The sequence below is a fragment of the Hemicordylus capensis genome, chromosome 15 (assembly GCF_027244095.1).
Source record: "Hemicordylus capensis ecotype Gifberg chromosome 15, rHemCap1.1.pri, whole genome shotgun sequence".
Taxonomy (NCBI): Eukaryota; Metazoa; Chordata; class Lepidosauria; order Squamata; family Cordylidae; genus Hemicordylus; species Hemicordylus capensis.
In genome coordinates this window covers 13,653,393-13,678,679 of record NC_069671.1, presented here as the reverse complement: position 1 = coordinate 13,678,679, position 25,287 = coordinate 13,653,393, and the positions used below count along the sequence as shown (strand labels likewise).

The 25,287-nt window shown below is 44.5% G+C and overlaps 1 protein-coding gene across 1 annotated transcript; it reads left to right on the top strand.

The window, feature by feature from the left end:
* Positions 1–1,276: 1,276 nt before the first annotated feature.
* On the top strand, positions 1,277–22,921 carry BCL7A (BAF chromatin remodeling complex subunit BCL7A). The gene is made up of 6 exons (XM_053279584.1): positions 1,277–1,709; positions 11,987–12,068; positions 14,094–14,190; positions 18,457–18,624; positions 20,560–20,681; positions 20,892–22,921. Exons 1-6 carry the CDS (start codon positions 1,618–1,620, stop codon positions 20,964–20,966), a joined length of 636 nt encoding a protein of 211 aa, XP_053135559.1. The 5' UTR covers positions 1,277–1,617; the 3' UTR covers positions 20,967–22,921.
* Positions 22,922–25,287: the final 2,366 nt, after the last annotated feature.

Genomic DNA, 25,287 nt, shown 5'->3' with positions numbered 1-25,287 from the left:
ATTGCTGTTAGGGTTGACAACTGCTTTTCTGACAGGGCTGCTGTGCTTTAACAACTTGCACAGCCAGAAACTGATCTGGTAAAGGCAGGCTTTGGCAGCAGCTAATCTCTACTTTGGAGGAAAAAAAAACATAAACAGATCATACCAAAGGTGGTTGGACTACACCTCCCATCACCCTTTGGCCATTGTGGCTGAGGATGATGGGATATATGGTCCAACATCTGGGGTCTCAAGGTTGGGAACCTCTGGCTTACACATTTGGCTGCTATGCAGCTAATGACATAAGGTCGCTGCCAGGGGGGGAAAGGTAGGAAATACTGCTTATAGTGGTGCCTAGGAGCCTGGAGTTTGACCTCTCCCAGCTACATAACAGTTGGCATATTATTTCTGAAAAGAGCCCGAAGGCACGATTTATGGGGTCTTTTGCCTCCTCCTCACCTCAGATTTGAGGGGACAGTTTGTGGTTACTCCGTGTTAAGTGGCAGTGGGCAGGGGGGGTTGAAATAATAATAATAATAATAATAATAATTGGTGCCCTAGGTGCAGTTCCAAAAGACCTTGAAGAGCACCTCAACACTATAGGGGCCACAGAAATCACCATCAGCCAATTACAAAAAGCAACTTTATTGGGAACAGCCTATATTCTGCGACGATATCTATAATAACAGCAACGACATTGATAACAAAATTCAGCCATCCTGGATAAAACAAACCAGTCAATAACACCTGTCTGACTGTAAACAAACAAACAACAACAACAATAATAATAATAGAGCATCACCCAGACTCGTTAGTCATGATTAACCACCACTGAAATAAATGAGGCCAACTAGCCATGGCTAGTCCCATTAATCTCAAGGGGACTTAATCTCGACCAACTAAATTCCGATTACTATTCTTATCCAGACTCGTTACTCTTGACGACGAAGTCCGGCTGCCTGGGATTAATAGGGGCTTGTTAGTGACGAGAGATCCCGTTAATTTCAACGATGCTTAAACATGACTAAATTATTATTTCCTTTTGGAATTGCGAGGCCTTAACTTAAGTGGCAACATCAACTTCAAAGGCGGGCGCCCTCAGCCATGATTGCCGCGGAAGGCGGCCGGGGGCTCCGTCCGGACTCCGGAGTCGGCCTGGCGCTTTCAACATTCAGTCGCAATTTGCCAAAGCGCAGGAACGCCCCCTTCCCCCCCCCTCCAGGGCGAAGCTCCGCCCCCCTCCCTGCCGCCTCCGCCCCGCCCCCTCAGCTGCGGGAGGGAGACCCGGAGGAGGAGGAGGGAGCTGACTGTGCGCGTGAGCCGCGCTCGGGGAGCGTGCGCCTGCGCAGTGCGCCTCCACAGCATCCCTCCCTCAGGCCAGCCAGCGGGCCGAGGCGGGGCGGAGCCAGCGAGGGAGCCCTTCATTGTGCGTGCGGGGGCGCTGCTGCCGTCCGTGAGCCGAGCGAGGCCGCCGGAGCTGCCTCCCGCGCGTCGCCCCTGCTGGTCGGGCCGAGCGCCGCCGCCGCCGCCGCCCCTCGGGCTGCTCCTTCGCCCTCTTCTCCGCGCCAGCCGCCCGTCGCCGCCTCTTCCTCTTCCTCCTCCGCCGCCGCCCGCAGCCGCCGCCGCCGCTTCAGCAGCATGTCGGGCCGGTCGGTGCGGGCCGAGACCCGCAGCCGCGCCAAGGATGATATCAAGCGGGTGATGGCGGCCATCGAGAAAGTGCGCAAATGGTGGGTGACGGAGCGGGGGACGGAGGATATGGCTGGCCTGGGTGGGGGGGAGGAGATGTGGGACCCGCCGAGGTGGTCCCCCCTCCCCCGTCTGCCTGAAGCGAGGAGGCGGCAACGCCACCCCCCACCCCCACACACCCCAAAGCCCCTCGGGGTCGGTCTCCATTGTGGAGGGGCGAGAGCAGCAGCCCCCTCCCACAGCCCTCTTCTCCCCCTCCCACCATCTCTGTGTCTTTCCCCATTGAATTTCGGCCTGTTCGTTCCTCCCCCCCCCGTCTCCGAGTATCCTCCCCCCGCCTCTCTTTCTGCCCGTCCCTTGTCTATCATACCCCCCCATCTCTTTCCCCCTGGTCGTTTCATACACCTCCATTAGCTCCCACCACCACCACCAGCAAGGCACTTTGGCTACTTTTCAGTCTTCTCCGTGCCAGACTTTGTCCCCTGCCTTTTCTCACTATTTTAAGGCTTTGGTGCTCCATCCCTTTTCTCTCCCTCCCCCGCACCCCCCCCACTGCCTGTCCCCGATCCTTGGGCCCTTCCCCAGCCCTGGACTGGCTTGAGCATCTCCCTTGGGTCCTACCCATTCATTCTCCTTCCCATCTGCTCCTTCCCACGCCCCCCTTTCCAGGGATGGACCTGCTTTATGAACTGCCCTGGAATCGAGGTCTAGAGTTGCCCCCAGGCTTTGCCCTGCTGGGCTCTACTTTCTGGATCTACAAAGAATCTCTTCACACACATTTCCTGGCTGCATCTGCCTCCCACCTCGAATTGTTCTTTATCTCATTGCCCACCCACCCCCGGCAACTGTCCCTTCACTGAAGTATAAAACTGCTTCCACATATAGGTACTGCTCCATCTAGATTTGCGCTGTCAAGCATAGATTCTCTCCAGGGTTTCATGTAGAGCTTTTTGTCCTGCTACTTGAACCCTTGTTAGCTGAAAATGCCAGGGATTTAACCTGGGATCTTCTTCAGGCAAAGCAGGTACTTAACACTGAGCTGTGTGGAGAGGGTAGAGACGAACCTGTGAGATGTTTTGTGCCTTCGGAGCTGTGCATCTTCATGTGCCCCCCCCATCTTGAATGGGTGTGGGGGAGAATAATGGTAAATAGGGCAGCCAGCAGATGTAAGTTAGACCTCTGAGCTCACTTTTCTACAAAAGCAACCTTTCATCTTTCTTTCAAAATCCACACATACTTTCAAGTCAGAATGATTGGTTTAAATGCTTTTCATACACATGCCGGAGGGGCATCTTAGAAGCGATATTTTTTTTGTTGTGCTTGAAGTCATGTCTAAAACTTAGTGTGTACCTGTATTCTCATGGAATTGGGGCAAGATGGATTTATCTTAAAGCTTATTTAATCAAATCTCTGCTAACTTATATTGTTTCTGTTTTAAATTGAGAGAGAAGCTAAAAAGTGGGTGTAACCTAATGGAATTTGTCTGGAATTATATAATTAAAGGCTGTAACCTTGGTAAAATCATCCCCTTTTGTAAAACCTTTACAATATTTTGGCATGTTATACTTTTGTGGGGATGCTTTTTTGTCTGGTCTGTATAGTGAAAATCATTGTGGCATAGTTAAACAATGCAGCAAAATGGTTATTGAAGCACAATAGACAATCAGTGTGCAGTTCGGTATTTTTGGATCAGATAACATGATGTGAATAATTCAAGAGAGCCTTATTTTGCTGAAACAATTTGGGTTTTGTAGTCTAACCTATTTTGTTATACCAATAGCAGGAATCCTTGGGTTCAAGGATTTTGTTTCAGTAAAATTAAATTATCCAGCTCTTAGGTAGCAACGTTTCTAGATGTATCTTGTAAAATACTGGAGTACTTTAAAATATTTTTGTTGTATCCTTCTTTCCTCCCTAGAATAGTCAACTGCTGTTTAAAAATCTGTGAGATTTGCCAGTTTTCTGTATGCTGGACAAAGAACCCAAATGTGTCTTCTGATGCTCAGAGTGAAAGATTTTAGAACAGAAATCGAAGCTATTGTGTCAAAAAGCCCAAATGCTGAGAGCCTTGTAGTCTTAGGGTAGTATAAAGTTCTAAGAATAATGCTTCTCCTCTTTGATTAGGAAAACTGTACTGGTAGTAATGACAGCACTGCTTTTCTACACCATTGTAGTAGGGTGCTTGATGCTCAATTTGTTCTATTGAAGGCAGGCGTGCTGCTTGTTTCCTTTTGTCATACTTTGGAGAAGAGGAGGAAGTGAGAACCTTTCTTCTTGCTCAACAAATAAAGCAGGCTAAACTTTTTTGCCAGCATTTTCCGTTGTCATGGCAACCACTCACAGGTGATCACACTGGCTCATTCCTCTATGAAGAGAGTGATGGGGGATTCTGCTGGATTTCTGTAAACTTCAATCCTGACACAGCCGACTGTTTTTAGAGGGCAGCCTTCCAATTTCTGAAAGCAGTTGGTCTGGTCTTTCTTGGAAGGATTGTTTGTGCCACCAGTTTATGTAGATTGGAAAACTGTTAAACTTGCTTCCTCAGAGAGCAAGGGAAGAGAAAACCTTTTCCCAATGTGCAGTGTAGGGTTGGTGGATTCTTTTGTATCCTTCTACAGTAATTTTTAAGTTCATCCAATTTAATTTCATTGGATTTTCATGTTAAAGCCCAGTTGTTTACCAGCACTTTACATTTTGAAGAACCTTTTTAAAAAAAATAATGATGGGGAAAATAAATACCCTTAGAATCTAAGCTCTCTGGATCAAAATCTGTGTTCTTAAATACCTCTTCAAGCTTAAAGATATTTTCAGTCGGGCCTTTGTTCTTACTAATGTTTGTAGTGTAAAGTTATAACTAGAGATGTCGTCCTAGAACTCGAAGACATAGCAGAGTATCTGCTATGCATGCATAAGGTTCCAGGTTCAGTTCCGGGCATCTCTAGGTATGGTTGGGAAAGACTACTTTCTGAAACCTTGGAGGAGCTGCTGCCAGTCAGTCTGTTGACAGTACCGAGCTGGATGGACCAATGGTCTGACTCAGTATGAGGCATTAGGGACATAAGTTTCAATTTTCCTAATATTTTTTATAGTGATATATGACGAAGATAATAAGCATGTTACCTGTATCATAGAGGTTCACTGCTGAGAGCACATCGGAACAAACCCGAAATGATTTTTTAAAAGGAGCTTTCAGTACTAAACCCCTATAATATATGTGGCATATTCCATCTGTTTCACATGGTCAGGACAGTGGCTGACATAATTTTTAAGGTTAATATGGAGTGTTCCTAGGAGGAGTTGCCATCTTTCCTCTTTTGCAGGGCCATAATTTGTGCTCTTGCTTTGAAAGTAGCAACAATTGGAATGCTGATATACACTCGATGTGTGCTTCGAAGTAGTTCCCCAGGTTCTTGTACCGTGATGGTATTTTGAACCTGCTCTTTCAGTTTATCCGGATGGTGCATTTGCCTTTATATAGAGTAGCTATCTTACACTAGCCATAGTGAATATGAATGTGAGAAATATTTATATTTTGCTTTTCAACAAAGGTTCCCAAAGCAGTTTACATAGATATAAACAAACAAATAGATAAAATGGCTCTCTGTCCCCAGAGGGCTCACAATCTAAAAAAGAAACCTAGTATAGATACCAGCAACAGCCACTGGAGGGATGCTGTGCTGGGGACGGAGAGGGCCAGTTGCTCTCCCCCTGCTATAAATAGAGAATCACCACTTTCAAAAGGTGCCTCTTTGCTCAGTTAGCAGGGGACCTTTTGCATTTCTGCTGGGCTAGGACAGTGGTGTGATTTGTCATTATATTGGAAATGGATGGTATGATTCATCTGGTTAGTGTTTCACCATTTCAGCCCTTCCTTCCAACAGCAAAAATATTGTTGGCACTTGGCTTACTAGTGATATGATGGAAGATTATTGAAGTAACTTATTAAGTTATGTTCTGCTGTTGCTACTACCCCAGATATGTGTCCTGAATGCTGGCAGGCTTGAGAGACCCAGGAGGCTTAACCACTGCTGGCTACCTTTTGGCAGTTTAGCCATTTGGATTTTTCCAGTCTAACTGCTGAGAAGAGGCACATCCTTCTTGGTATTGCTGCCAACACTGGCTCTGCAGGAATTGAGAAGAACTTTTGCAAAACTGGTTTCTTCAGCCTCCAGTCAAACATCTGCTTGAAACATAAAAGTTTATTGTGCGTTCTTCATGTGTCTTGATGTTGTTGATTATCTGTGACTCGATTTTTAGAGCAAGGTGGTTTTCTTTTCTGAGGCATACAAGTTTCTGCTGTGTGTGTGTGTGCGCGCGTGCATGGGTGGGTGGGTGTGCACGTGTGTGGAGCCAGGGTTGGGGTGGATCCAAAATGATCTTGTGGGCATGTATTTAAGTAGGGGCTTGAAGGGCACTAGAATAAAGAGGGTTTGTTTTAATACCAAATAGGTATCCATTGAGCAATATACACCATCTTGTTTTGCCTTGCTTGCATTGTATGTTCTTGCCAGCATCTCTGCATTCAAATTCTCTGATCCTCCAAGCTCTCTACAAGATCCTTAGGCCTTGATCCAAAGCACCATGAAACCCACTCTGCCTGCCTTGGGGGACTTTGGACTTACATTTCCTAAGCATCAACTTTCACTCTCTTGTGGCCAGCCTCTCTGAATTGTAAGAGGAGTTTCAAAGCTGTCTGTGATGTGGAGGAAGGAGGGGCTGGCTTAACAAAAGAGGAAAAAATGCAATGAAATAAATCTCATGGGGTGCCTTTCAAGATTGCTGAGAGTTGCATCAACCCACTTAGGTGCAAGTTCAATGCCTGTGTTCCTCTGCTTTGCCCATTTGCACTCTAAACCGGTATTTGGGTTTTTTAGTGCAGCATCTCTCCCATTTCTTATGTCGTAAATGTTTCAGGATGCTAGAGGCAGTTTTGCTCTGGGATTTATAATCTGAACCATTTTCACACAGTGTCTTTCACACATTTAGAGGAGCAGTGGGCTCATTCACCCAGCATTTCATTGTCTTAATCTTTCCACAGGCAGTCTTATGGTTAGAATCCAAGCTTATGCTGGGTTTCTGGCTTGTTGTTGTATGGCAGTGTGGTGGATGGAGTGAAACTGTTCATTGCACCTTAAGAACTGAGGTTGCTTAGCTAGATCACAATTCAAATGTTGTGTTTTTAAAATATAGCTTGTTTTCAGAGGTGCCATCTGGAATTTTTGTAACGATGCCGGTGGGAGTCTGGTTAGTATTTCCAAATGTCAAGTCCATTTATTATAATGTAGCAATTTGCCGTTTTACAAAGTCCACCACAAAATAAAATAACAAACTGTACATATTGAGCATTTAGAAGCTTACAAAAGTAATGAAACCAGGGAAACAGCAAAACTCTCTTATGGTCCATATCATTTTCTTTAGCCTTAAAGCACAATAGCAGTGCTTGGGCAAGAAACTTTGCTCTCCTAAATGTGACATACTTTATGGAATCCTTTAACAAAAGTAACAACTTACCTTGAGGAAAATATCCCATCTCTGAAGCTAAATAGAGGATGGATACACTTTTCATGGAGGTCTTCATACATCTCTCATTCAGCTATAAAATGGACAGGATCTTCAGTGGACTGAAGACTGCAAAGGTACACTCTGTCACTTCTAGGGATATCCTTCATTCAGCTCTCCATTCTGCACGGGGAAGAATATTCAGTCATGCTTTGGAAGAAGCTGTTCTTAGCTTTATGTCAGTTCACTCCCTTACATAAGTAGATGTGGCATAGATAGGTGGAGAAATTATTATTATTAATATGTGCATGAAATGGGTTTGATTTACATTCTCAATTCAGCTGTGTGCCTGCTTCTCAATATCTTTGAGCCGTTGCAAAAAGGTACACTTGGCCTTATTTTAGCCTAATGATGATAAAATGGAATTTGACAAACCCAAGCTTCAGCATAGCTACCGCATGGTCCCTGCGCAGGCGCAGAACCCATTTCTTATGGATCTCGATGGATCTCGATCCGGATCTGAAATAATCAGTTGCGTTTTATACCTCCAGATATCGTGGCCCATCTCTTCAAAAGTGGATCTTGTATAGGAAGGTAAAGTAAAGTCGTGCCATAGAGTCAGTGTCGACTCTTGGTGACCACAGAGCCCTGTGGTTTTCTTTGGTAGAATACAGGAGGGGTTTACCATTGCCATCTCCCGCACAGTATGATATGATGCCTTTCAGCATCTTCCTATATTGCTGCTGCCCGATAGAGATGTTTCCCATCATAACTTGTTCTGACTATTTAATTGTTTGTTTACAATATTTTTAATTGTTAATCATTGTTCTATGCTTTTATAATTTTTGTTTTAATTATGAACTGATTTTAATGGTGTTTTAATGTAAACCACCCTGAGCCTTTTGGAAGGGCGCTATAAAAGTTTTAATTTAAAAAAAAAAAACAACCAGTGGAGATTCGAACCAGCAACCTCTTGCTCCCTAGGCAGAGGTGCCTAGGTGCAGTACTTCCCCACTGATGCATTACTTCCTCAGTGGTACAGTACTTCCCCACTGCACCATTAGTACTAAAGCAAAAATCATCGACTAGTTTAAGTGCCATCTTCTTTAATGGCACTTAGCTCAATATGGATGGTTGCCACTTTGGTTGAAGATGGAGTTGACAACAGTCTACAAAGAAATTTGTTTTGCACTTTTTGTAGCAGATCCAAATTTGCAACAGTTTAGTGTGGGGCACTGCATAGTATCTAGGGGAGAATATTTCCAAATGAGGAAGAATGTATGGGGACCTCCAAATGAGAACCTAGCCTAAGACTGACAGTCCCTGGAAAGAGTAGGAGAAGAATAGCTTACTTTACTGCTAATATTTTGAGGGTTAAAAAAAAAAAAGATTAGTGACCTCACAGAAAGATAGCATCCATCTCTTCTTATCATTCGGGCTGGCTTGGACATAATGCAAAGCCAGGATTCAATCTTACTCTAGCCAGAGTTCTGAAATAAACCAGGATCTAAACCAGAGATTGAATCGCACGAGAGCTGAAAGGATTCTGGTTAAGAACAAGTCAGGATCACTTGTTTCAGACGTAATGAGTGGTTCTGGATTGTTCTGAAGTAGGCGGGCAGGGGACAAAGGCTCCATGTTGCATCCAAACCAGCCCACTGCCATTGTCTTTAAATACATGCAACAGAGTGGCCCTGTGCATGTTTGTTCAGAATCTTGCTGTGTGGCCACCTAATGGCGCAGTGGGAAATGACTTGACTAGCAAGCCAGAGGTTGCCGGTTCGAATCCCCGCTGGTGTGTTTCCCAGACTATGGGAAACACCTGTATCGGCAGCAGCACTATAGGAAGATGCTGAAATGCATCAACTCATACTGCGCGGGAGATGGCAATGGCCAACCCCTCCTGTATTCTACCCAAGACAACCACAGGACACTCTGGTCACCAGGAGTCAACACTGACTTGACAGCACATTTTACTTTACTTCTTAATGGAGCAGATTCTCTCGTGAGTGTGTTCAGGATTGCAGGCTAAATCTCGCGCTTCCTGTTCTACAGATTGAAGCCTACAGGCTACCTCAGGCCCATCGTCTCCCTTCCCTGCTTCCGCCTCTGCCTTTCCTATTGCTCCTGCTGGCTGCGGATAGCCCAGTTTATGTTATCATGTTGCCATATGGTACTGTATGCAGAATCGTAAGGAGCAGAGTGGGGTGGTTCAGGCCCAGTGCCAAGCCGTGGTTCGGCAATTCCTGAAAAAGCAGTCAAGAGCCTCAAGCTAACGTGTGTCCCCCCCCACTCCTTTCCCATATACAGATTCCCTTGCCTTCTATCCTGGTTTGAGGCAAACCAATATCTGCTGTTTTGTCTGAATTGGCAAACTTGCCCTGAGAAGGGGTGTAGGTCAGTGGTGGAGCACATCATTAGCATGAAGAAGGTCCCAGGTTCAGACCCTGGCAGCTCCAGGTAGGGCAGGAAAGATGTCTGTCTGAATCCCTGGAGAGGGACTGTAGGTTGTGAGCTGCTACTACTACAGATATTTATATACCGCTCTTCAACAAAATTCTCAAAGCGGTTTACATAAGAAAATAAATAATACATAAATAAGATGGTCCCCTGTCCACAAAGGGCCCACAATCTAAAAAGAAACATAAGTTAGACATCAGCAACAACCACTGGAAGGATGCGGTGCTGGGCTTGGATAGGGCCAGAGCTGGGTGGACCAACGTTCTGTCTCGGTTTCCGCTGTTCCAGATGTTGGCATTATACCTTGAATCACTGCAGTGAATGGAGTGGCTTGGAGGTTTTCAACTCCAGGGAGCAGCATAGAAATAGGGCAAGTGAGGAATTCTGGACAACAGGTTGGGTTAGTGAAGGCCTGATACGCAACTTAATTGCGTTGCATTTTTAAACAATATTGCTCGTTTTCACCTGGAAGAGTTGCAAGAGGATATTCTGAATTCATGAGCCAGTAGCCTCATATTGGAACATCATAAGAGTTTGTTTGTAATATTTCAAGTCAGACATTGAAACCCCTTTTAGTACTCTGTATCTTTAGCCTCTTCCAATCTTTTGCTTTCTGTTGTAGAGATGCTCTCTAACCCCCATCCCTTCTGAGCTGTTTATCACTGCCCAGCTGTCTCAGATTTTTGGTGCTGGAGGGCAGACAGTTGTCCTGTACTTTCCCTTGTTCTGAAAATCATGTGTGGATGGCTTATACGCTGACCTCATGTGTCCTAACACACACCCAACTACCTTCATTTTTAATTTATTCAAGTAGGCATCAACAAACCCCTAGAATTGCTATGGTTAAGTTTCTTCCCTAAAACAGACGTCAAGTTCTGTTGTGAAATACTGAGTGTTGATAAACAAAGTATTGCGTACAAATACGTGGTTTTACTTCTGTATATGTTGGCTGTTGGCGGATGCCTGCTAGTCAGTTGGTGTGTCTTATCTGCATTTAGAGTATGTGTGTGCGCGTGTATGTGTTTTCATTCATCAGAATTGATTTGATTGAAATCACTTCAGACTCTATTTTAATGATTTGAATAACTAGTCAGGGAAATCATTTTCTAGTAAAAGTATATTCTTGTTGCCTAATATAACCTTAATACATATTCAGAGACGTAGGTGTCACCTTAAGTGGCACAGCGGGGAAACACTTGACTAACAAGCAGAAGGTTGCTGGTTTGAATCCCTGCTGGTACTATATCGGGCAGCAGCAATATCGGAAGATGCTGAAAGGCATCATCATCTCATACTGCGCGGGAGGAGGCAATGGTCAACCCCTCCTGTATTCTACGAAAGACAACCACAGGGCTCTGTGGGCGCCAGGAGTTGAATTCAAGTTGACGGCACACTTGACCTTTACACACTATAATAGACACGCACTTGTCATAATGCTGTTTCATTTGAGCAAGCGGGCCATACATTTCCTTGTTGCCCTGTTTGCATTTCGCACATATGTCTGTCTTATCCACAGACACTTTATTAAAATCTTCCCAAATGGGGGTCTCTGTTACAGCCTGCTGCCTTGATAGGTGTTTCCCTTCTGTAGTGGAGGATACACTCTGAAAAGGTCTCCTCAAGATTGCATGAATGTTTGTTCACTTTTGTTCTCACTTTCTCCACCCACCCCCATCCCTGGCATCTATAATAATTCATAACTACTACTACTACTCTTTTCAGGTCTACTCCCCCCCTCCCCCCATCCTCCATTCATTGACCAGCTTTGTCATTGCACTTTGGGGGTGTGGGCATCAAGGGCATCACTCTGTGTGTGTGCTGCATGTACACCACCAGGGGTGTAGCTATAATTGAGCGAAAGGGTTCAAAGAACTTGGGCCCTCAGCTCCTGCGGGCCCTCCAGCTCCATCCCTCCCTATTTCCTTCATTATCTCCCTCACTCTGGGGGGCTGCCAGAGAGAGGGATGAACACGGGCCCCCTCTCCCCTAGCTACGCCCCTGTACACCACCTGCCGAATAGAGTGATCAGGTCTGTTATATCTCATCCCCATATACTGCTCTTAACATGTTCATAGAATATAATGAGAAGTTATGATTAATATTCATGTCCTAGGTTCTTTTTTTTTTTTTTAGGCATTTTAAAATTCCAATACAAAAACCATTTTTAAAAGATCATCAATTTTAATCAACACTGGTGTTTGTACTGAACGTTTTGGTCTCAGTACAATTCTTAGTTCAGTGAAAAATAGAGTACCAGTCAGAATAGCTTATTGAGTTCTTTCTACAACATGCATTGCTGTGTCAGTGATATTTTTGAATGCACGCTTGAATTAATATTTCTTGCCTTGTTACTTTGTAGGGAGAAGAAATGGGTGACTGTTGGTGATACGTCCCTCAGGATTTACAAATGGGTGCCAGTAACAGAGCCCAAAGTAGATGATGTAAGTATTTCAGGATGCTTGACATACAGCTGGGAGGCCTTGGAATAGTTTGGGAGGTCTTGGAATAGTTTGGCAGTCCTTAAACATCTGCAAGTTGGTGGGCATCACTTTGTTAAATTGATTAAAAGATTGCCCAGGAATCCTTTTCCAGAGCCAGTATCCAATATGCAGTTTTGCGGTTGAACAATATATTGGTGCAATGGAGAGCTTTTTTCCTCTAAAGTCGAGAGAAGTCTCCTGGAAAGGGGTGTGCTCACTTTTTTCTGAGGGAGGCTGTTGTGCTGTTTGTCCTATAGAACCCGTTTGAGACTCAGGTGTTGGCGATTACGTCATATAACTGTCTTTATAGCCACCGGTCATTTCAATTAACTTAATGGATTGCATATTCATTCCGTCTGGCTATAACATTTTTTAACCTGTTTGTCTGCAGGAGCGTGCACACACACACACACACACACACACACACACACAGACAGACACACACACTATGAAAAGCAAAAATCCTCTGTATTGAGCCAGTGTTTTCTGTGGCGCGAGGCGGCCATCTGGCCATCTGTTCCTAATTTTGAGAGTGTTGCCTGACCCTAATGCTCTCAGTTTTGAGCCATATCACCCTGCTCCCAGGCATCTGGCTTTTCATTCTCTCAGCAGGCACTGGGTATTCTGAGAGCAGCGCAGCTGGCACTTTCTCCTAGGAGACCAATTACGTCACCTTCTAATTGAAAATGCTGCATCCTTTTCATGCATGGCTTTTTCGCACAACGGCTGCTATCGCCCTTCGCTTTGCTCCTTTTATCTTCCGTGAAACTGGTAACACTTTGGGGGAATGGGCTGGCTGATGGTCTCTGTAGTGTCCAGGTCCGGGTTGCTGGCCCGTTCTTGATCTGGTTGCTGCCTCTGCTGCTAAGAATACAAATGATTTCTTAAAATAAAGCCCAATGTTCTACCTTAAACCATATTATCTACTTCTTAAAAACTTTAATTAAGGAAAAGCTTGGTAAATGAAATCAAATGCAATCAATTTAAAGCCAAGCCTAGATTTTAACCTCTTAAAAAGGAATCTGACTCTTTATACCACACGTGGTATAAACTCAATACATTTGAGTTAAAGGGTTGCCTTCCTATATAAACAGCAAGTGGTCAGAGAAATATATGCTCCTTTCTGGTCAGGCATCTTCTCCTTTATATATAATTTGCTAAGGCATACCCGTGGCTAATCCCATGTGTGGCAGCTCTAGCGAGAGTTTGGATTGCTTCTTAAACTCAGTTTAAGAACATAGGAAGCTGCCATATACAGAGTCAGACCCTTGTTCCATCTAGCTCAGGATTGTCTACCCAGACTGGCAGTGGCTTCTCCATGGTTGCAGGCAGGAATCTCTCTGAGCCCTGTCTTGGAGATGCCAAGCATAAGATGCTCTTCGCAGAGCAGCCCCGTCCCCTAAGGGCAATCTCTTACAGTGCTCCCATGTAGACTCCCATTCAAATGCAAACCAGGGTGGCCTCTGCTTAACAAAGGGGACAATTCATTTTTGCAACTACAAGACCAGCTCTCCTGCTAAGACACATGTGTTGACAATCATCTGTGTTTTACCTTCTGCTAGTATGTGTTGGGCAGAGTGCTGGACTTTGACGGGGGGGGGGGGGGATGAATTACAGTTGCAAAGTTCACTGGATGTTCTCAGGCCAGTCACACTCTCAGCCTAGCCTACCTTGCAGGGTGGTTGTGAGACTAGAAAGTGGTAGGGGAAGAACCACTTCCCCTGCCCTCAGCTCTTTGGAGGAAAAAGGTATAGTCACCTGCCTTTGAGCCGGCAGCTTCCTCAGTTATTAATAAGTATGAGGACTCTTCCCTGTCAACATGAACTTTTCTATTCCCATCTTGCTGAGCAGAACACCAACTACCAAGCCTTGTGAGTTTTGGGATTTCGTCTGCAAGAACAGGGCCTCGCTCAGTGGGCAATGTGATGGTTGGACATTCAGGATTTCAGATTTTAAAAATTGCCATGTTTTTTCTTTCACCACCAGAAAGCCAAGAATAAGAAAAAGGGCAAAGATGAAAAGTGTGGTTCTGAGGTCACTACTCCAGAAAACAGCTCCTCTCCTGGGATGATGGATATGCATGGTACGTGGGGGAGTAGCTGGATCTGTGTGTGGGGCGGTGCGAATCCAAGGAGCAGCCAGGCATGCACTTGGATCTCTGGGTGGCTTGATGAGTGGCTTGTTCTCCAATTTGGGTCGAGTACTTAGCTTTATAAACACATGGAATGGAACTAGCAATGCTGGGAGCTGTCGTTCCTCATACTTGTCACTGGAGACAGCTGAAGCGAAGCAGCCTTATACGGAGTCAGCCCATCGGTTCCTCTAGCTCAGCATTGTGCACACTGACTGGCAGCCGCTCTCTATGGCTTCAGAGGGGGCGCTTTCCTTGCGCTATCTGGAGATGCCAGAGATCAAACCGAGGACCAGTTGACTCCTGTGGAGCTCTTTCTGAAGAAGCATTTTGCAGACTTCAGCTTTGTGTTGCATGGGCTGAAGGTACAGTATGATGACCCGTGACTTCTTTGTACAGAGAATTTTTGAAATAGAAATGGAGGCCACTGTAGGAGAGGAGGTCCCATCTGGGAAGTAAGCTAGCTGGGGTGGTAGTGGAATCTTTGCATAATTTCTGTAGGTTGTGAGGAAGCCTGGCTGCCAGTTCTGTGAAGCTTTTCGTGAGCGCTTGTCTAGATAACGTTCTGAAGTCAGGAGAATCATACCCGGCTTCAAACTGAACTGGTGCTAAGAGGGCTTCAGAGAAGATCTGGAAGCAGCACAAGGTGGCTCACTCCTTTCCAGTAACTTCCCAGGAGATTCTCCTGCCTTAGAAAGGGGGTGGGGGAAACACAGATATTTCACAGTGAGCCTGGGAGAGACTTGGAAAATGGCAAACAGTTTGCCTGCTATGTGCGGTTTGGCAGGAGGGTCTGGGAGATTTCCCGGTGCTCTTTCTGTCCAGTTTGGAACTGGGGAAGGGAGATGAGAGCTTGCCCCTAGAACTATGCTGAGTCTAGCAGGGCTGCTCAAGTTTGGCCCTCCTGCAGACGTTGGTCTACAATTCCCATAATCCCTGGCTCTTGGCCACTGTGGCTGGGGATGATGGGAGTTGTAGTCCAAAAACAGTGGTGGGAGGGTGAGGCAGAGTTGAGCAGGCCTGCCTCCAGGTGCTTTCAGGGTGAGGTCATAGGCAAGACCCTCTCCTCAGTGCATCAGTGACAACACACATGTTCAGGGGCGTAACAAGGCTGGAGTGGGCCCAGAGACAAAATTTTAAAATGGGCCCCTCGCTGATACACACACTCACTTCACATGTGACTTGCCTCTGGGGGGCCCCTCGAGGCGTGGGGGCCTCCAGGCAGCCACCTCCCCTTGCCTAATAGTAGTTACGCCCCTGCACATGTTGGTTAGCTGCTAAAGCCCGCCAGAATTAGTAGGACCTGCAGGTTGCTGAAGACCCATGTGGTGGGCCATGGAGTTCTGTCCTTCAGCTCTTGCCTGAGGGCTCCCCAGAGGCATCTGGTGGGCCACTGGGTAAAACAGGATGCTGGACTTGATGAGCCTGGGGCCTGATCCAGCAGGGTTGTTGTCTCTATGTGCTTATGTCCCCTGCCCCTGAGGCTGCAGGAGACCCACTGCTTACAGGATCTTCAAGATGACTTTCTCAGCTTTGCCTTGAAAGGGTTGTATAACCTTCCTAGGAAACCTCCTCAATTGCTATTCTGATCTGATGGCTGAGGACCTTTTTGCCCATGTGTTAATTACGTCTGTTTACTGTTATTTAAATCAATTTATTATTTGCACCTAAAATGGCTGGCTAAACACATAGCGTTGCAATATTGTGAGAAACGGGGAACTCCGCCTTCAGAGATCCTGCATTTCATCTCTCTCCCTGCCCTGGTTTCACATTAGTTTCATTTTGTTGCCTTTTAATAATGCTCCAGATTCTCATCTGATGTCAGAGGAGATTCTGGGTCACCGAGGGTTGCTTTCCTCCATGCAGTGTGTGTCCCTGGAAAGCCTCCAACCTGATAAAAGTGAATCTGGGAAATTAAGGTTTTCTCTCCAGAAGCATGTGCTTGACAGATTAACACTTAAAGTTAGTCATTAAGTGTTACCATGACTACCATCAGTGGAATCTGTAATTTTCCAATTCTGGGTGCTTCAGTGAGAGGCAAAGTAGGTAAGGCGATAGCTTTTATTAGTGAACAGCTTTCAGCAAGTGTGTGGATGCTTTGAAACTCAACAGAGGAGTTTTTTCCGGCAGCAGTCTGGCTGAGACCACTTTCGTGTCTGGACTGAGTTATCCTTTAGCTTGGTTCATCAGGAGGGTGAAACTTACGCAAAGTTCAGAGGAGTGGTGCTGCTGTTTTAAGACGAAGAGGGAAGAGGTGATAGGTTCCCTAAACCTGTAGACTTCCCCTTACTCTGTAGGTTCTGTTGTTGGGGGTGGAGGAGAGCACACGGATCTGAGCTCCATCTTCAATATTCCTAAGAGTGAAGGGATCACGAGCAACAGCAGTGCAAAGCTTAGACTGCTTGAGCCAAGAGTGGGACATGTCTTTGGGTCCTGGTGAGAGCTGACCCATGGTACATTAGGAACATAGGAAACTGCCCTATACTGAGGCAGACCCTTGGTCTATCTAGCTCAATATTGTCTTCAGACTGGCAGTGGCTTCTCCTAGGTTGCAGGCAGGAGTCTCTCAGCCCCATCTTGGAGATGCTGCCAGGGAGTTAACATGGAACCTTCTGCTCTTCCCAGAGTGGCTTCATCCCCTGAGGGGAAGATCTTGCAGTGCTCACACATCAATTCTCCCATTCAGATGCAACCAGGGCAGACCCTGCTTAGCTATGGGGACAAGTCATGCTTGCTACCACCAGACCAGCTCTCCTCTCCAACATTGCTGGCCTAGGTGCACACAGAAGCTCTCAAATTCGGTTCCTGGCAGCATCTCGGTATATACATATTTGTCGTATTCGTATCTCCAAGTAGGACTGGGAGAGACTTCTGCCTGGAACCTTGGCAAGCCACTGCCAGTCAGTGTGGACAACACTGAACTAGATTCAACAGGGGCCTGACTCAGAAGGCAGCTGCAGATGCTCATCAGGAGCATCCATTGCTTTGAGGCAGAGCATCTTCTGTGCATGCAGAAGCTCCCAGACTCAATTCCTGGCAGCATCTCCAGGTCAGGCTGGAAAAGATTTCTGGTGGAAACCTTGGGGAGCTGCTGTCTACAGACAGGACTATGGTCTATGAGGTAGATGGGCCAATGCTCTGACTCGGGAGGAGTCTGCTTTCTATCTTCCACACTTGCTTTAAAAAAAAATTTAAATTTTTTTTTAAGAATTAAAAGTTTAAATTTATTTATTTATTTATTTATTAAAAAATTGGGGCGGGGAAGAGCACATGAATGCGTTGATAAATATTTGAGGCTCCAAGTGGGGTGTGATGGAAGGAGCTACGGTGGTGATGGATGAGCCTGCTGGCAGTGTTCTCTAATTTTTTTCATCGGTGTGCGGAATTAATTTTGTTCTGCATGGCAGTATCAAGGCAGTGTGTGCACACATATATTCAGAGTGGGGCCTTCCTGATTCAACCTGAGCTGGATCTAAAATGAACTGAGCGGACATCAAAAAATTAGTGAGCAGATGCACATGAGCACACCTTCAAGGGAACACTGCCTGCCGTGTGCATTTCAAAAGGCTTGTGTCCCTAATATTGAAAGGGATGAAGGGAGCAGACCCTCCCCTCACCGCCCCTCTGTCATCTGCTGCCTTAGACAGGCACTTTGCTCCCAACTATTGGGGCCAGGATGTGCGGGAAAGATGGTCTGTCTATTTTCTCTTCTACATTTGTTTTAACCTTATGCTGGTCGCTGACCGAAAGAAAGAGATTTTATTTGATTTGGTTGGGTGGGTGGCCAACTGCAACTCCCCCGTGCCACTTCACATGGGGATGGGGCAGACCTGTGAGCAAGAAATGTGGCTGCCACTGTCGGGCCTAGATCTGGCCTGTGTTCCCTCTAGTGGGGATTCCCAGATGTTGTTGACTACAACTCCCAGAATCCCCAGTTGCCATGGCTTTTGCTTGGGGATTATGGGAGTCGTAGTCAACAACATCTGGGAATCCCCGTTAGAGGGAACACTGGCTCTGGCTCTGAGAGGAGGAGTATGGGTAGGAAAGAACTAATCCTGGAGGGGTTACTTGATTTAGTTGGTGTGGGTGGCATTTCCAGTGCACAGGAATTCTGGGATGTGCCAGGAGTGCTAGGTCCTTCTGTGGCGGGCTCTCGCGGGAACAGAGAGCTTGGGCGTGTTCTGTCATCTTCTCACCCAGCCCGTCTTTGGTTTGCAGATGACAATAGCAACCAGAGTTCGATCGCTGATGCCTCGCCAATCAAGCAGGAGAACAGCAGCAACCCGAGTCCCACGCCAGAGCAGAACTCGACGGGGCCGGCAGATGGCCCCGAAACCAAGTCGGATGATAACCAAACCGATGCAAAAGAGGAACCTGGCTCAGAAGGTAATTCCTCTGCCATTGCTGGCAAAGAGCCACTCCAGGGCTGGCAGGAGACAGGTGAGACGGGGCGGGGGGGGGACACCTTGCTGCCCCGTGGCTCCCCCCCAAAAGCCACCGTGTGAGGCGAGGGTGACTGCCTCATGGGAGCCCTGTCCCCACAGACCTTCCTCTTCGTAATTTGTAGATAAACAGGGCAGAGTGCTTGGCACTTCATCATCTGCTTCTACAACCGATATTTATATACAGCTTTTCTGCAAAAATTTCCAAAGCGGTTTACATAGAGAATGAATGAATGAATAAATGTGAAGGTGGCTCCCTGTCCCCAAAGGGCTCACAATTTTAAAAGAAGCATCAGATAGACACCAGCAACAGCCACTGGAGGGATGCTGTGCTGGGGCTGGATGGGGCCAGTTGCTCTCCCCCTGCTAAATAAAGAGAATCACCACTTTAAAAAGGTGCTTCTTTGCCCAGTTAGCAGGGATAACAAGAAACTTCGTCCTTTCTTCTTTCTGGGCAGACCTGCCAACACTTCCACTTTGGTAGGAGATCCTGATTTCTTAAGGCCAGCCTCTCTTCCTCCTTTCAAACCTGAAATCCCGATTTTGCCTTTGTGCCACTTATTTCTCATTTTGTGACTTCTGAGTAGTTATTGTCATAGGTAAAACTTCCATCATCTGAGTTTTAGATCAAAAAATAATTGCTTGGTTCCCCTGAAATATAACTAAATCCCAGCTGCTTGATAGCTTAGATCTAAGATGTTGCAAGCACACTTCTGATTTGAGCTGCCTAGCTGCTCTAGGTTAGCCAGGTTCCTTAATTACTCCATTTGCCATCAAGAGGAACAGAAATAATCTTAAATTGAAATAATTCTAATATATTTAAGATGCTTCAGTAGTTCCAACCTAATTCATTTCAGACTTTCTGCCTGATACTGTTGAAGCATCTTAATTTTAGCATGCATTTGGGAATTCAGTGTCTGAATGCAAACATGTTTCCTTGGTTTTACATCAAGTATGGGTGAAATAGTACAAATATAGAATAGAGACTTCCTGGTCAGAGGAGAGGTGTTTACCTTCCCATGCCTCAGATTCTTTCAGAAGATAAAGGAAAGATACATGTCTTTAAGTTCCAGCACAGAATCCACAATTAGGACACCTTTTGTGTGTCACAACTTTCACAAAACATTTCCTTGAGATAGTATCTTGTCTTCACAATAGTCTGAATTGACTTTGAATTGAGATCCCTGCATGTGCTGTTAAGATTACAGCTGCTTAGAAAGTTTTAAGCAAAGCTCAGATGTTTGGATTCTCTAGTTGATGAGAATGTGCCTGTGCATGTTGTGCGAATGGAAGCATTCTTACGAAAATTGCGTCTGATAAAACCACCTCTGACCATTGCAAAAGCCTTTCTGAAGATACAGGGATTCCTGCTTTTATGTGCCTTTTTCTCCCTAGTGTGCCATGTTTTTACCTTTTTAGTTGTAAGCCTGAGGGGTAGGGCCCATATTTCTAATTTTTGTAAAAATGCAAAACAAACACGTACTTGGCAGGAATAGTTTAAGGATTGTGTATTGCAGTCTTGTGAATACTGGAAGAAGGTTGTGTCCCCCTCTTGCATCACTACTCTCCACCCCAAGTCTGTTGTAGGCCACACACCCCTAGACACAACTATTGTCCAACTGTTCACAAAGGGTTTTTAGCACCACCACAGATGCATTTATTTACCTTCTACATGTCCATGTGGCCATGCCTCCCTCTAGTGGCTGGTTCAAGAACTTCCTAACATGTTGCTGGATTGTATTTCGCTCCGGTGCCAGATATGTCTGTTTGCTGAATGTTTTCAGGTATGGCTACAGAGATCTCTTTGCAGTTATGGTTGGATTGAAAGCACTGTCCGCACACGTAGTGATGAGATCAATTCTCTTGCTAACTCTTTCAGATGCTTCTGATGAACAGAATTCACAATCTTCAATGGAAAATTCCATGAATAGTTCAGAGAAAGTGGACACTCAACCTTTGGCAGAAAATGACGTAACCACAGAGACATCTAAAAACTCTCAGGTAATTCAGATCTTTTCCTCATCAGTCTGGTGTATTTTTTACCAAACCTATTGGATTAAATTTTAATGTTCATATGACAGAAGGCATTTATTTCCTCTTAGCCATTGGTGCTTGAGTCTGCTTTTCAGTGGGTCTGAGCACTACAAGGATTGTCTCTGTCTTTACTGAGTACTGATGCTAATTTGTTTTTCTTCCTTCCCCTCTGTTAAGGACTCTGAAGGAGTGCCACCTTCTAAAAAGATGAAAGTAGAAGCTCCCTCTCAACAAAACATTGATGAAATATAGACTCTAGATTTTTTTTTCCCCTGGCCAGTTTTTATGTAAGGTACATCAGTGGGCTAAATTATAGAACATCCAGTAAGTATCTTCTCTTGGATAAGGACAGAACTCCTATAAACTTTACAAGTTACCAAGCAAAAATCCAAGAAAACCAAGCAAAGGCTTAATCTCTTCAGACACTGAAAACTTCTTTTCCTGTGAAAATGGAAACGTTGAGAATTTAAGTTACTGTCTCTGAAATGGTTGGAGTAAACAACTCAGGAGGGGTCTACGCACTGTTTCTAATGTCAAAATTACAATTATGTTGCTGCTGTATTTTTTTTTCCATTCTCTATTTAACATTATAAGATATTTAAGGATGGTACAGGTCAGGTATTATCTTTTCACGTGAAGTTCATTGTTCCGATGTGATGTCTGCTTTTTTTTTGTTTTTGTGCCTTGTGTTCCAAAAAAAAAAGCAAACAAAACCAGTGCTAATTTTTTTAAAAGCCTGTTTTTGCAGCTGTCTCCTTTGCAAGGTGGCCTATGTTTGTACAATGCCATATAGGAAGCTTTTAGTTCTTGGTGTTTTTTTCTGTTTTATACCCTGGTGCTTACTGTTCTAACAGAGATACTGAGAGAAATTAGGAAGCCATTTTCACGGTTGGAATTCAGAGAGGAACCATACATGATAGTTCATTTGACTGCAGCTACAGGGGAGGCTTATTTTTTTATTTTATTTTATTTTAATTTTTTTGAACATACAGCATGTAAGGCACAGCGAACCTATCCTGGGCAGTCCCAGCAGAAATTTGTGTGGTGGGCTACACAGAAATGCAGCTTGTGGAGAAGAATTTCCCAGTGGTGTGCATCCTTCTGCTTTTGATTTCCCATTGGGTGTGCATCCTTCCGCTGTATAATCTCATCTTTTTTACAACCTAATTTATCCAAATCGAGTGCATTTTGCCATTGATGTAAATTAGTTCTGATTCGAAAAAGTATTGAAGCAAATTATGAATTTTAAGTACTAGATCTATATATCCATATCGGAGCCTTTTAAACAAAAGAGGATAAATTATAAATGCAGACTTAAATTGATATATGCATGACAGCAGACGTAGTTTTACATTGATATATTCTGAAATCATTTTTAAACTAAACTGGATTTCCTTGTATTATTTAACAAGAAGTTGACAAAATACATATTCCAGGCTGTGCTGTACCTAAAGTTTATTTTTGTTTCAGGAAGGATTTTTGAATATAGTCGTTACTTCCATAGCTCTTCCTTCAGATCTCTCTTGTTTTTCTGGAATGCTCCGTTGTAATTCCTGAATGCAATGGAGACTGCATGCAAATTTCATCTGTTTGAATAGCTGTTGAAAGTAGAGAGCAGCTCCAAATAATTGGGTGTTTTGATGCCGATATACTAGTAAGCTCGATTAGTTTGCAACTTGAACTAAGTGTGAAATCAATGCAACTTTAGCGCCTTCCGTTTGTTTGTTGTGACTGGTGCCTAATGTGTATTTCACAACTAGGAAGGTCCTGAGCATTTGCAGTTCTTTCGGATAGGTGGGTGAGTGAAAATACTGGCGTCAATGAGAGATGCTCATAAGAGTTGAGGCTGGCAGACGGAAGGGGTCTGGTAACTATAACCTGCAGCTATAAAAGCAGTTACATCTAGTTCGTGATGCAAGTCCTATGACTTTGTCTATGACTGTGTAGCATCTAGTCCAGACACTCTGCTAATTTCCATTGGCTAAGCTTATTTCTGATTTCTCCAAAGGTGAAAATGGCTTGAGCTTGGACTACTATATTGCATTTGCAATTAATTATGGAGAACAAAGTTGGAAGTGTGGGGGGTGCCAGTTCCCACCTTCCATCAAATGTTTGTGGCAGTGTTAAACTGCAAAGAAACTGGCCGTAGACGTGAGTTTGGGAATATCTTTTTTACATTGAAATAAACATTTTGCATCTCATCAAAATTTAAATTTGGTTGCAAATTCTTCATGAAAGCAGTGCGCTCCCTAGCAAGTCTCTTTGTGCTCAGATCACACTTGCTGAATATCTGAAAGAGAGGATTTATTTGCACAATATACAGAATTAAACAGTAAGCTGATTCCCCCTCCCCTTTTCTTGAATTCTGTATCTGCTTCAGAAATGTGAGTGGCAACTGGTTAAATGGTGATCAATATGGATGTTACATCCATGGTTAACTAGGGTGTTGGGTTTTTTGGAAAACATGTTGCCTGATCTACAAATAGACAAATATATTTTTTGAACTTTAGAAACAAATTGTAATTATGTTGCTTTTAATTGACCCATGCTAAAAGGTCTTGCTCTGAAGGCACCTTTGTGATGTCATCTTGCCCAGTAGTTGCTGTCTGTAGAAGCTTTACTTTCTTGTGTGGTTGTGTGTTGTTTTTTAAACAAAATTTCCAAGGAAGTAGATAGGCTTCTTGCTTTCAAAGCTGAATCCTGTACTTAATGAATAAAAACATATAAATAGCACTAAAATACCTCAATTTTTTCATTAGATAGAAACATTTATTGGCATTACTGACACTGACAAGCTTAGTGGTAAAACTGGCTTCTTAATTCCTCCAGTGGCGTTTCCCTCAAAAGTGCAGCGATTCACCAAGGCCTGCTGCTGCATGATTGACGTGGCTTTTTGATGGGACTTGCTTGCGTAGGGTTGGTGGGTTGGGCCTTTGCCCACTAAAGATGCTCAGCAGTAGGCTTTGATCAATTGTGCCATTGTTTTTGCTCTTTTGTGGCTCAAACAAAAACCTAGCGCTTAATGGCTTCGCTTTGTAAGTAGCACCACCTTATTTGCAGCTCATATAACTTTGTTGAGATATTTGGATCCTCTGTTCACAAAGTGGCAGATCGGAGGCAAAGGCAGATCAAATTGGATTCCTTAAAACTGGACGGTGTCGGTCTCTGCCCTTTTTAATAGGGTGGAAAGGGAGGATCTTGACATGTCCTGGTATACAGAAATTACAAATCATGTATCAGACTATTGCTAGTCTTTTGAAGTGCCTGATACCACTGAGAGGCCATTTTGGATGTGCGGTTAAAAATACATGTTTGTGCTTGGAAAGTTTGTAGATGAAATCCAACCCATAAGGGAAGGATCTACAACACTTGAGGCTTGGTACCGGATCCAACTATTTTGGTATGACGCTGTCCTTACCTGGATTTTTGGGTAATGAACCTGCTTTGGAAAGGGTATAACGAAAGCACTGAGAGGAGAGAGGTTGCTGAAATCCTTCATCACACTGACTGGAAGATCGCGTGCAGATAATAGGTGCTCTCCACCAAACGCCATGGCTGTATTATACTGGCTTGTTTCACTGGAGGTCATGTGGCAGGAATGCTTGCTGGGTTGTACCCAGTGGTGTGGTTTTGGTGTTTTTTTTAGAAATAGTGCAAATATCCAGAAGTGCTTCCTTACATACTGGGCAATTTGGACCTTCGGTTACACTCAGACTAGAATCTGGACATAAGCTAGTAAGGTAAATTATGTTTGTGGATCATGCAGAGTGGAGGAGAGGCCTTCCAGATGAGCAATTGACTCAGTCCCACACGTGAGTAGCAGGGCTAGACGTTCTGAAGTTCTGCTTGTGGAAAGGAGTTAACATTCCAAAAAGTGCTGGCACTTAACACAACCACCACCACAACCAATAAATGAGACGGAATAAAATATTGGCTTTTGGGGTAGTTTGCTTCATGCAGAAATGTCATGTTTTGGAATGTTCTTTATATCTACAGGCCTGCTAGAAGGTGTAAAGAATCTCGTGGGTTTTATGTTTTTTTTAAAAAAAACCTAATTGTTTTCCATCTTAATGATTTTTGTGTGTTGTACAGCAGTATAATTTTTTTCATTTATTTATTCCATCAGTAGCTATGGTTTGTACAATGTACAATGGTTTCATTAAAAAAAAAATTTAAAATCACAACACAAACACTGTGTGAGTAATCTTTTGGTCAAGAATTCATTCTGTTCAAAAGTCTTGCGTTTTGAGGCTGCAAGTCTAAGCACAGTTACTCCATTTAAACCCTGTTGAACTCCGTAAGACTTCCAAGCATGTTTACCCCAGATCTGGCTGCAACAGAAGTTGCTCATTATGGGATGTTTCCTTTGATGCACACAAGTGCCCCTTCTTTTCTTAACCAGCAGATTCCAGTTGGCAGTCACTCCCTGTTAATAAGGATGAGTATAAAAACAAGCCAGTAAATTCCTCTATTGCAGAGAGATCTCTGGTCACTTTCACCGCACAGCGTGTCCAGATTTAAGCCTTCACTGTACAATAAACCTTTACTGTGTTGCCTCTGAGAGAAGCTGTCC

Bases quoted from the DNA above. Each gene is read 5' to 3' on its own strand.
- BCL7A (XM_053279584.1), top strand. From the start codon at position 1,618: ATGTCGGGCCGGTCGGTGCGGGCCGAGACCCGCAGCCGCGCCAAGGAT. The intron at 14,191-18,456 runs GTACGTGGGGGA...TTTGGTTTGCAG, and splicing joins TGGGATGATGGATATGCATG to ATGACAATAGCAACCAGAGT. The intron at 20,682-20,891 runs GTAATTCAGATC...CCCTCTGTTAAG, and splicing joins AGACATCTAAAAACTCTCAG to GACTCTGAAGGAGTGCCACC.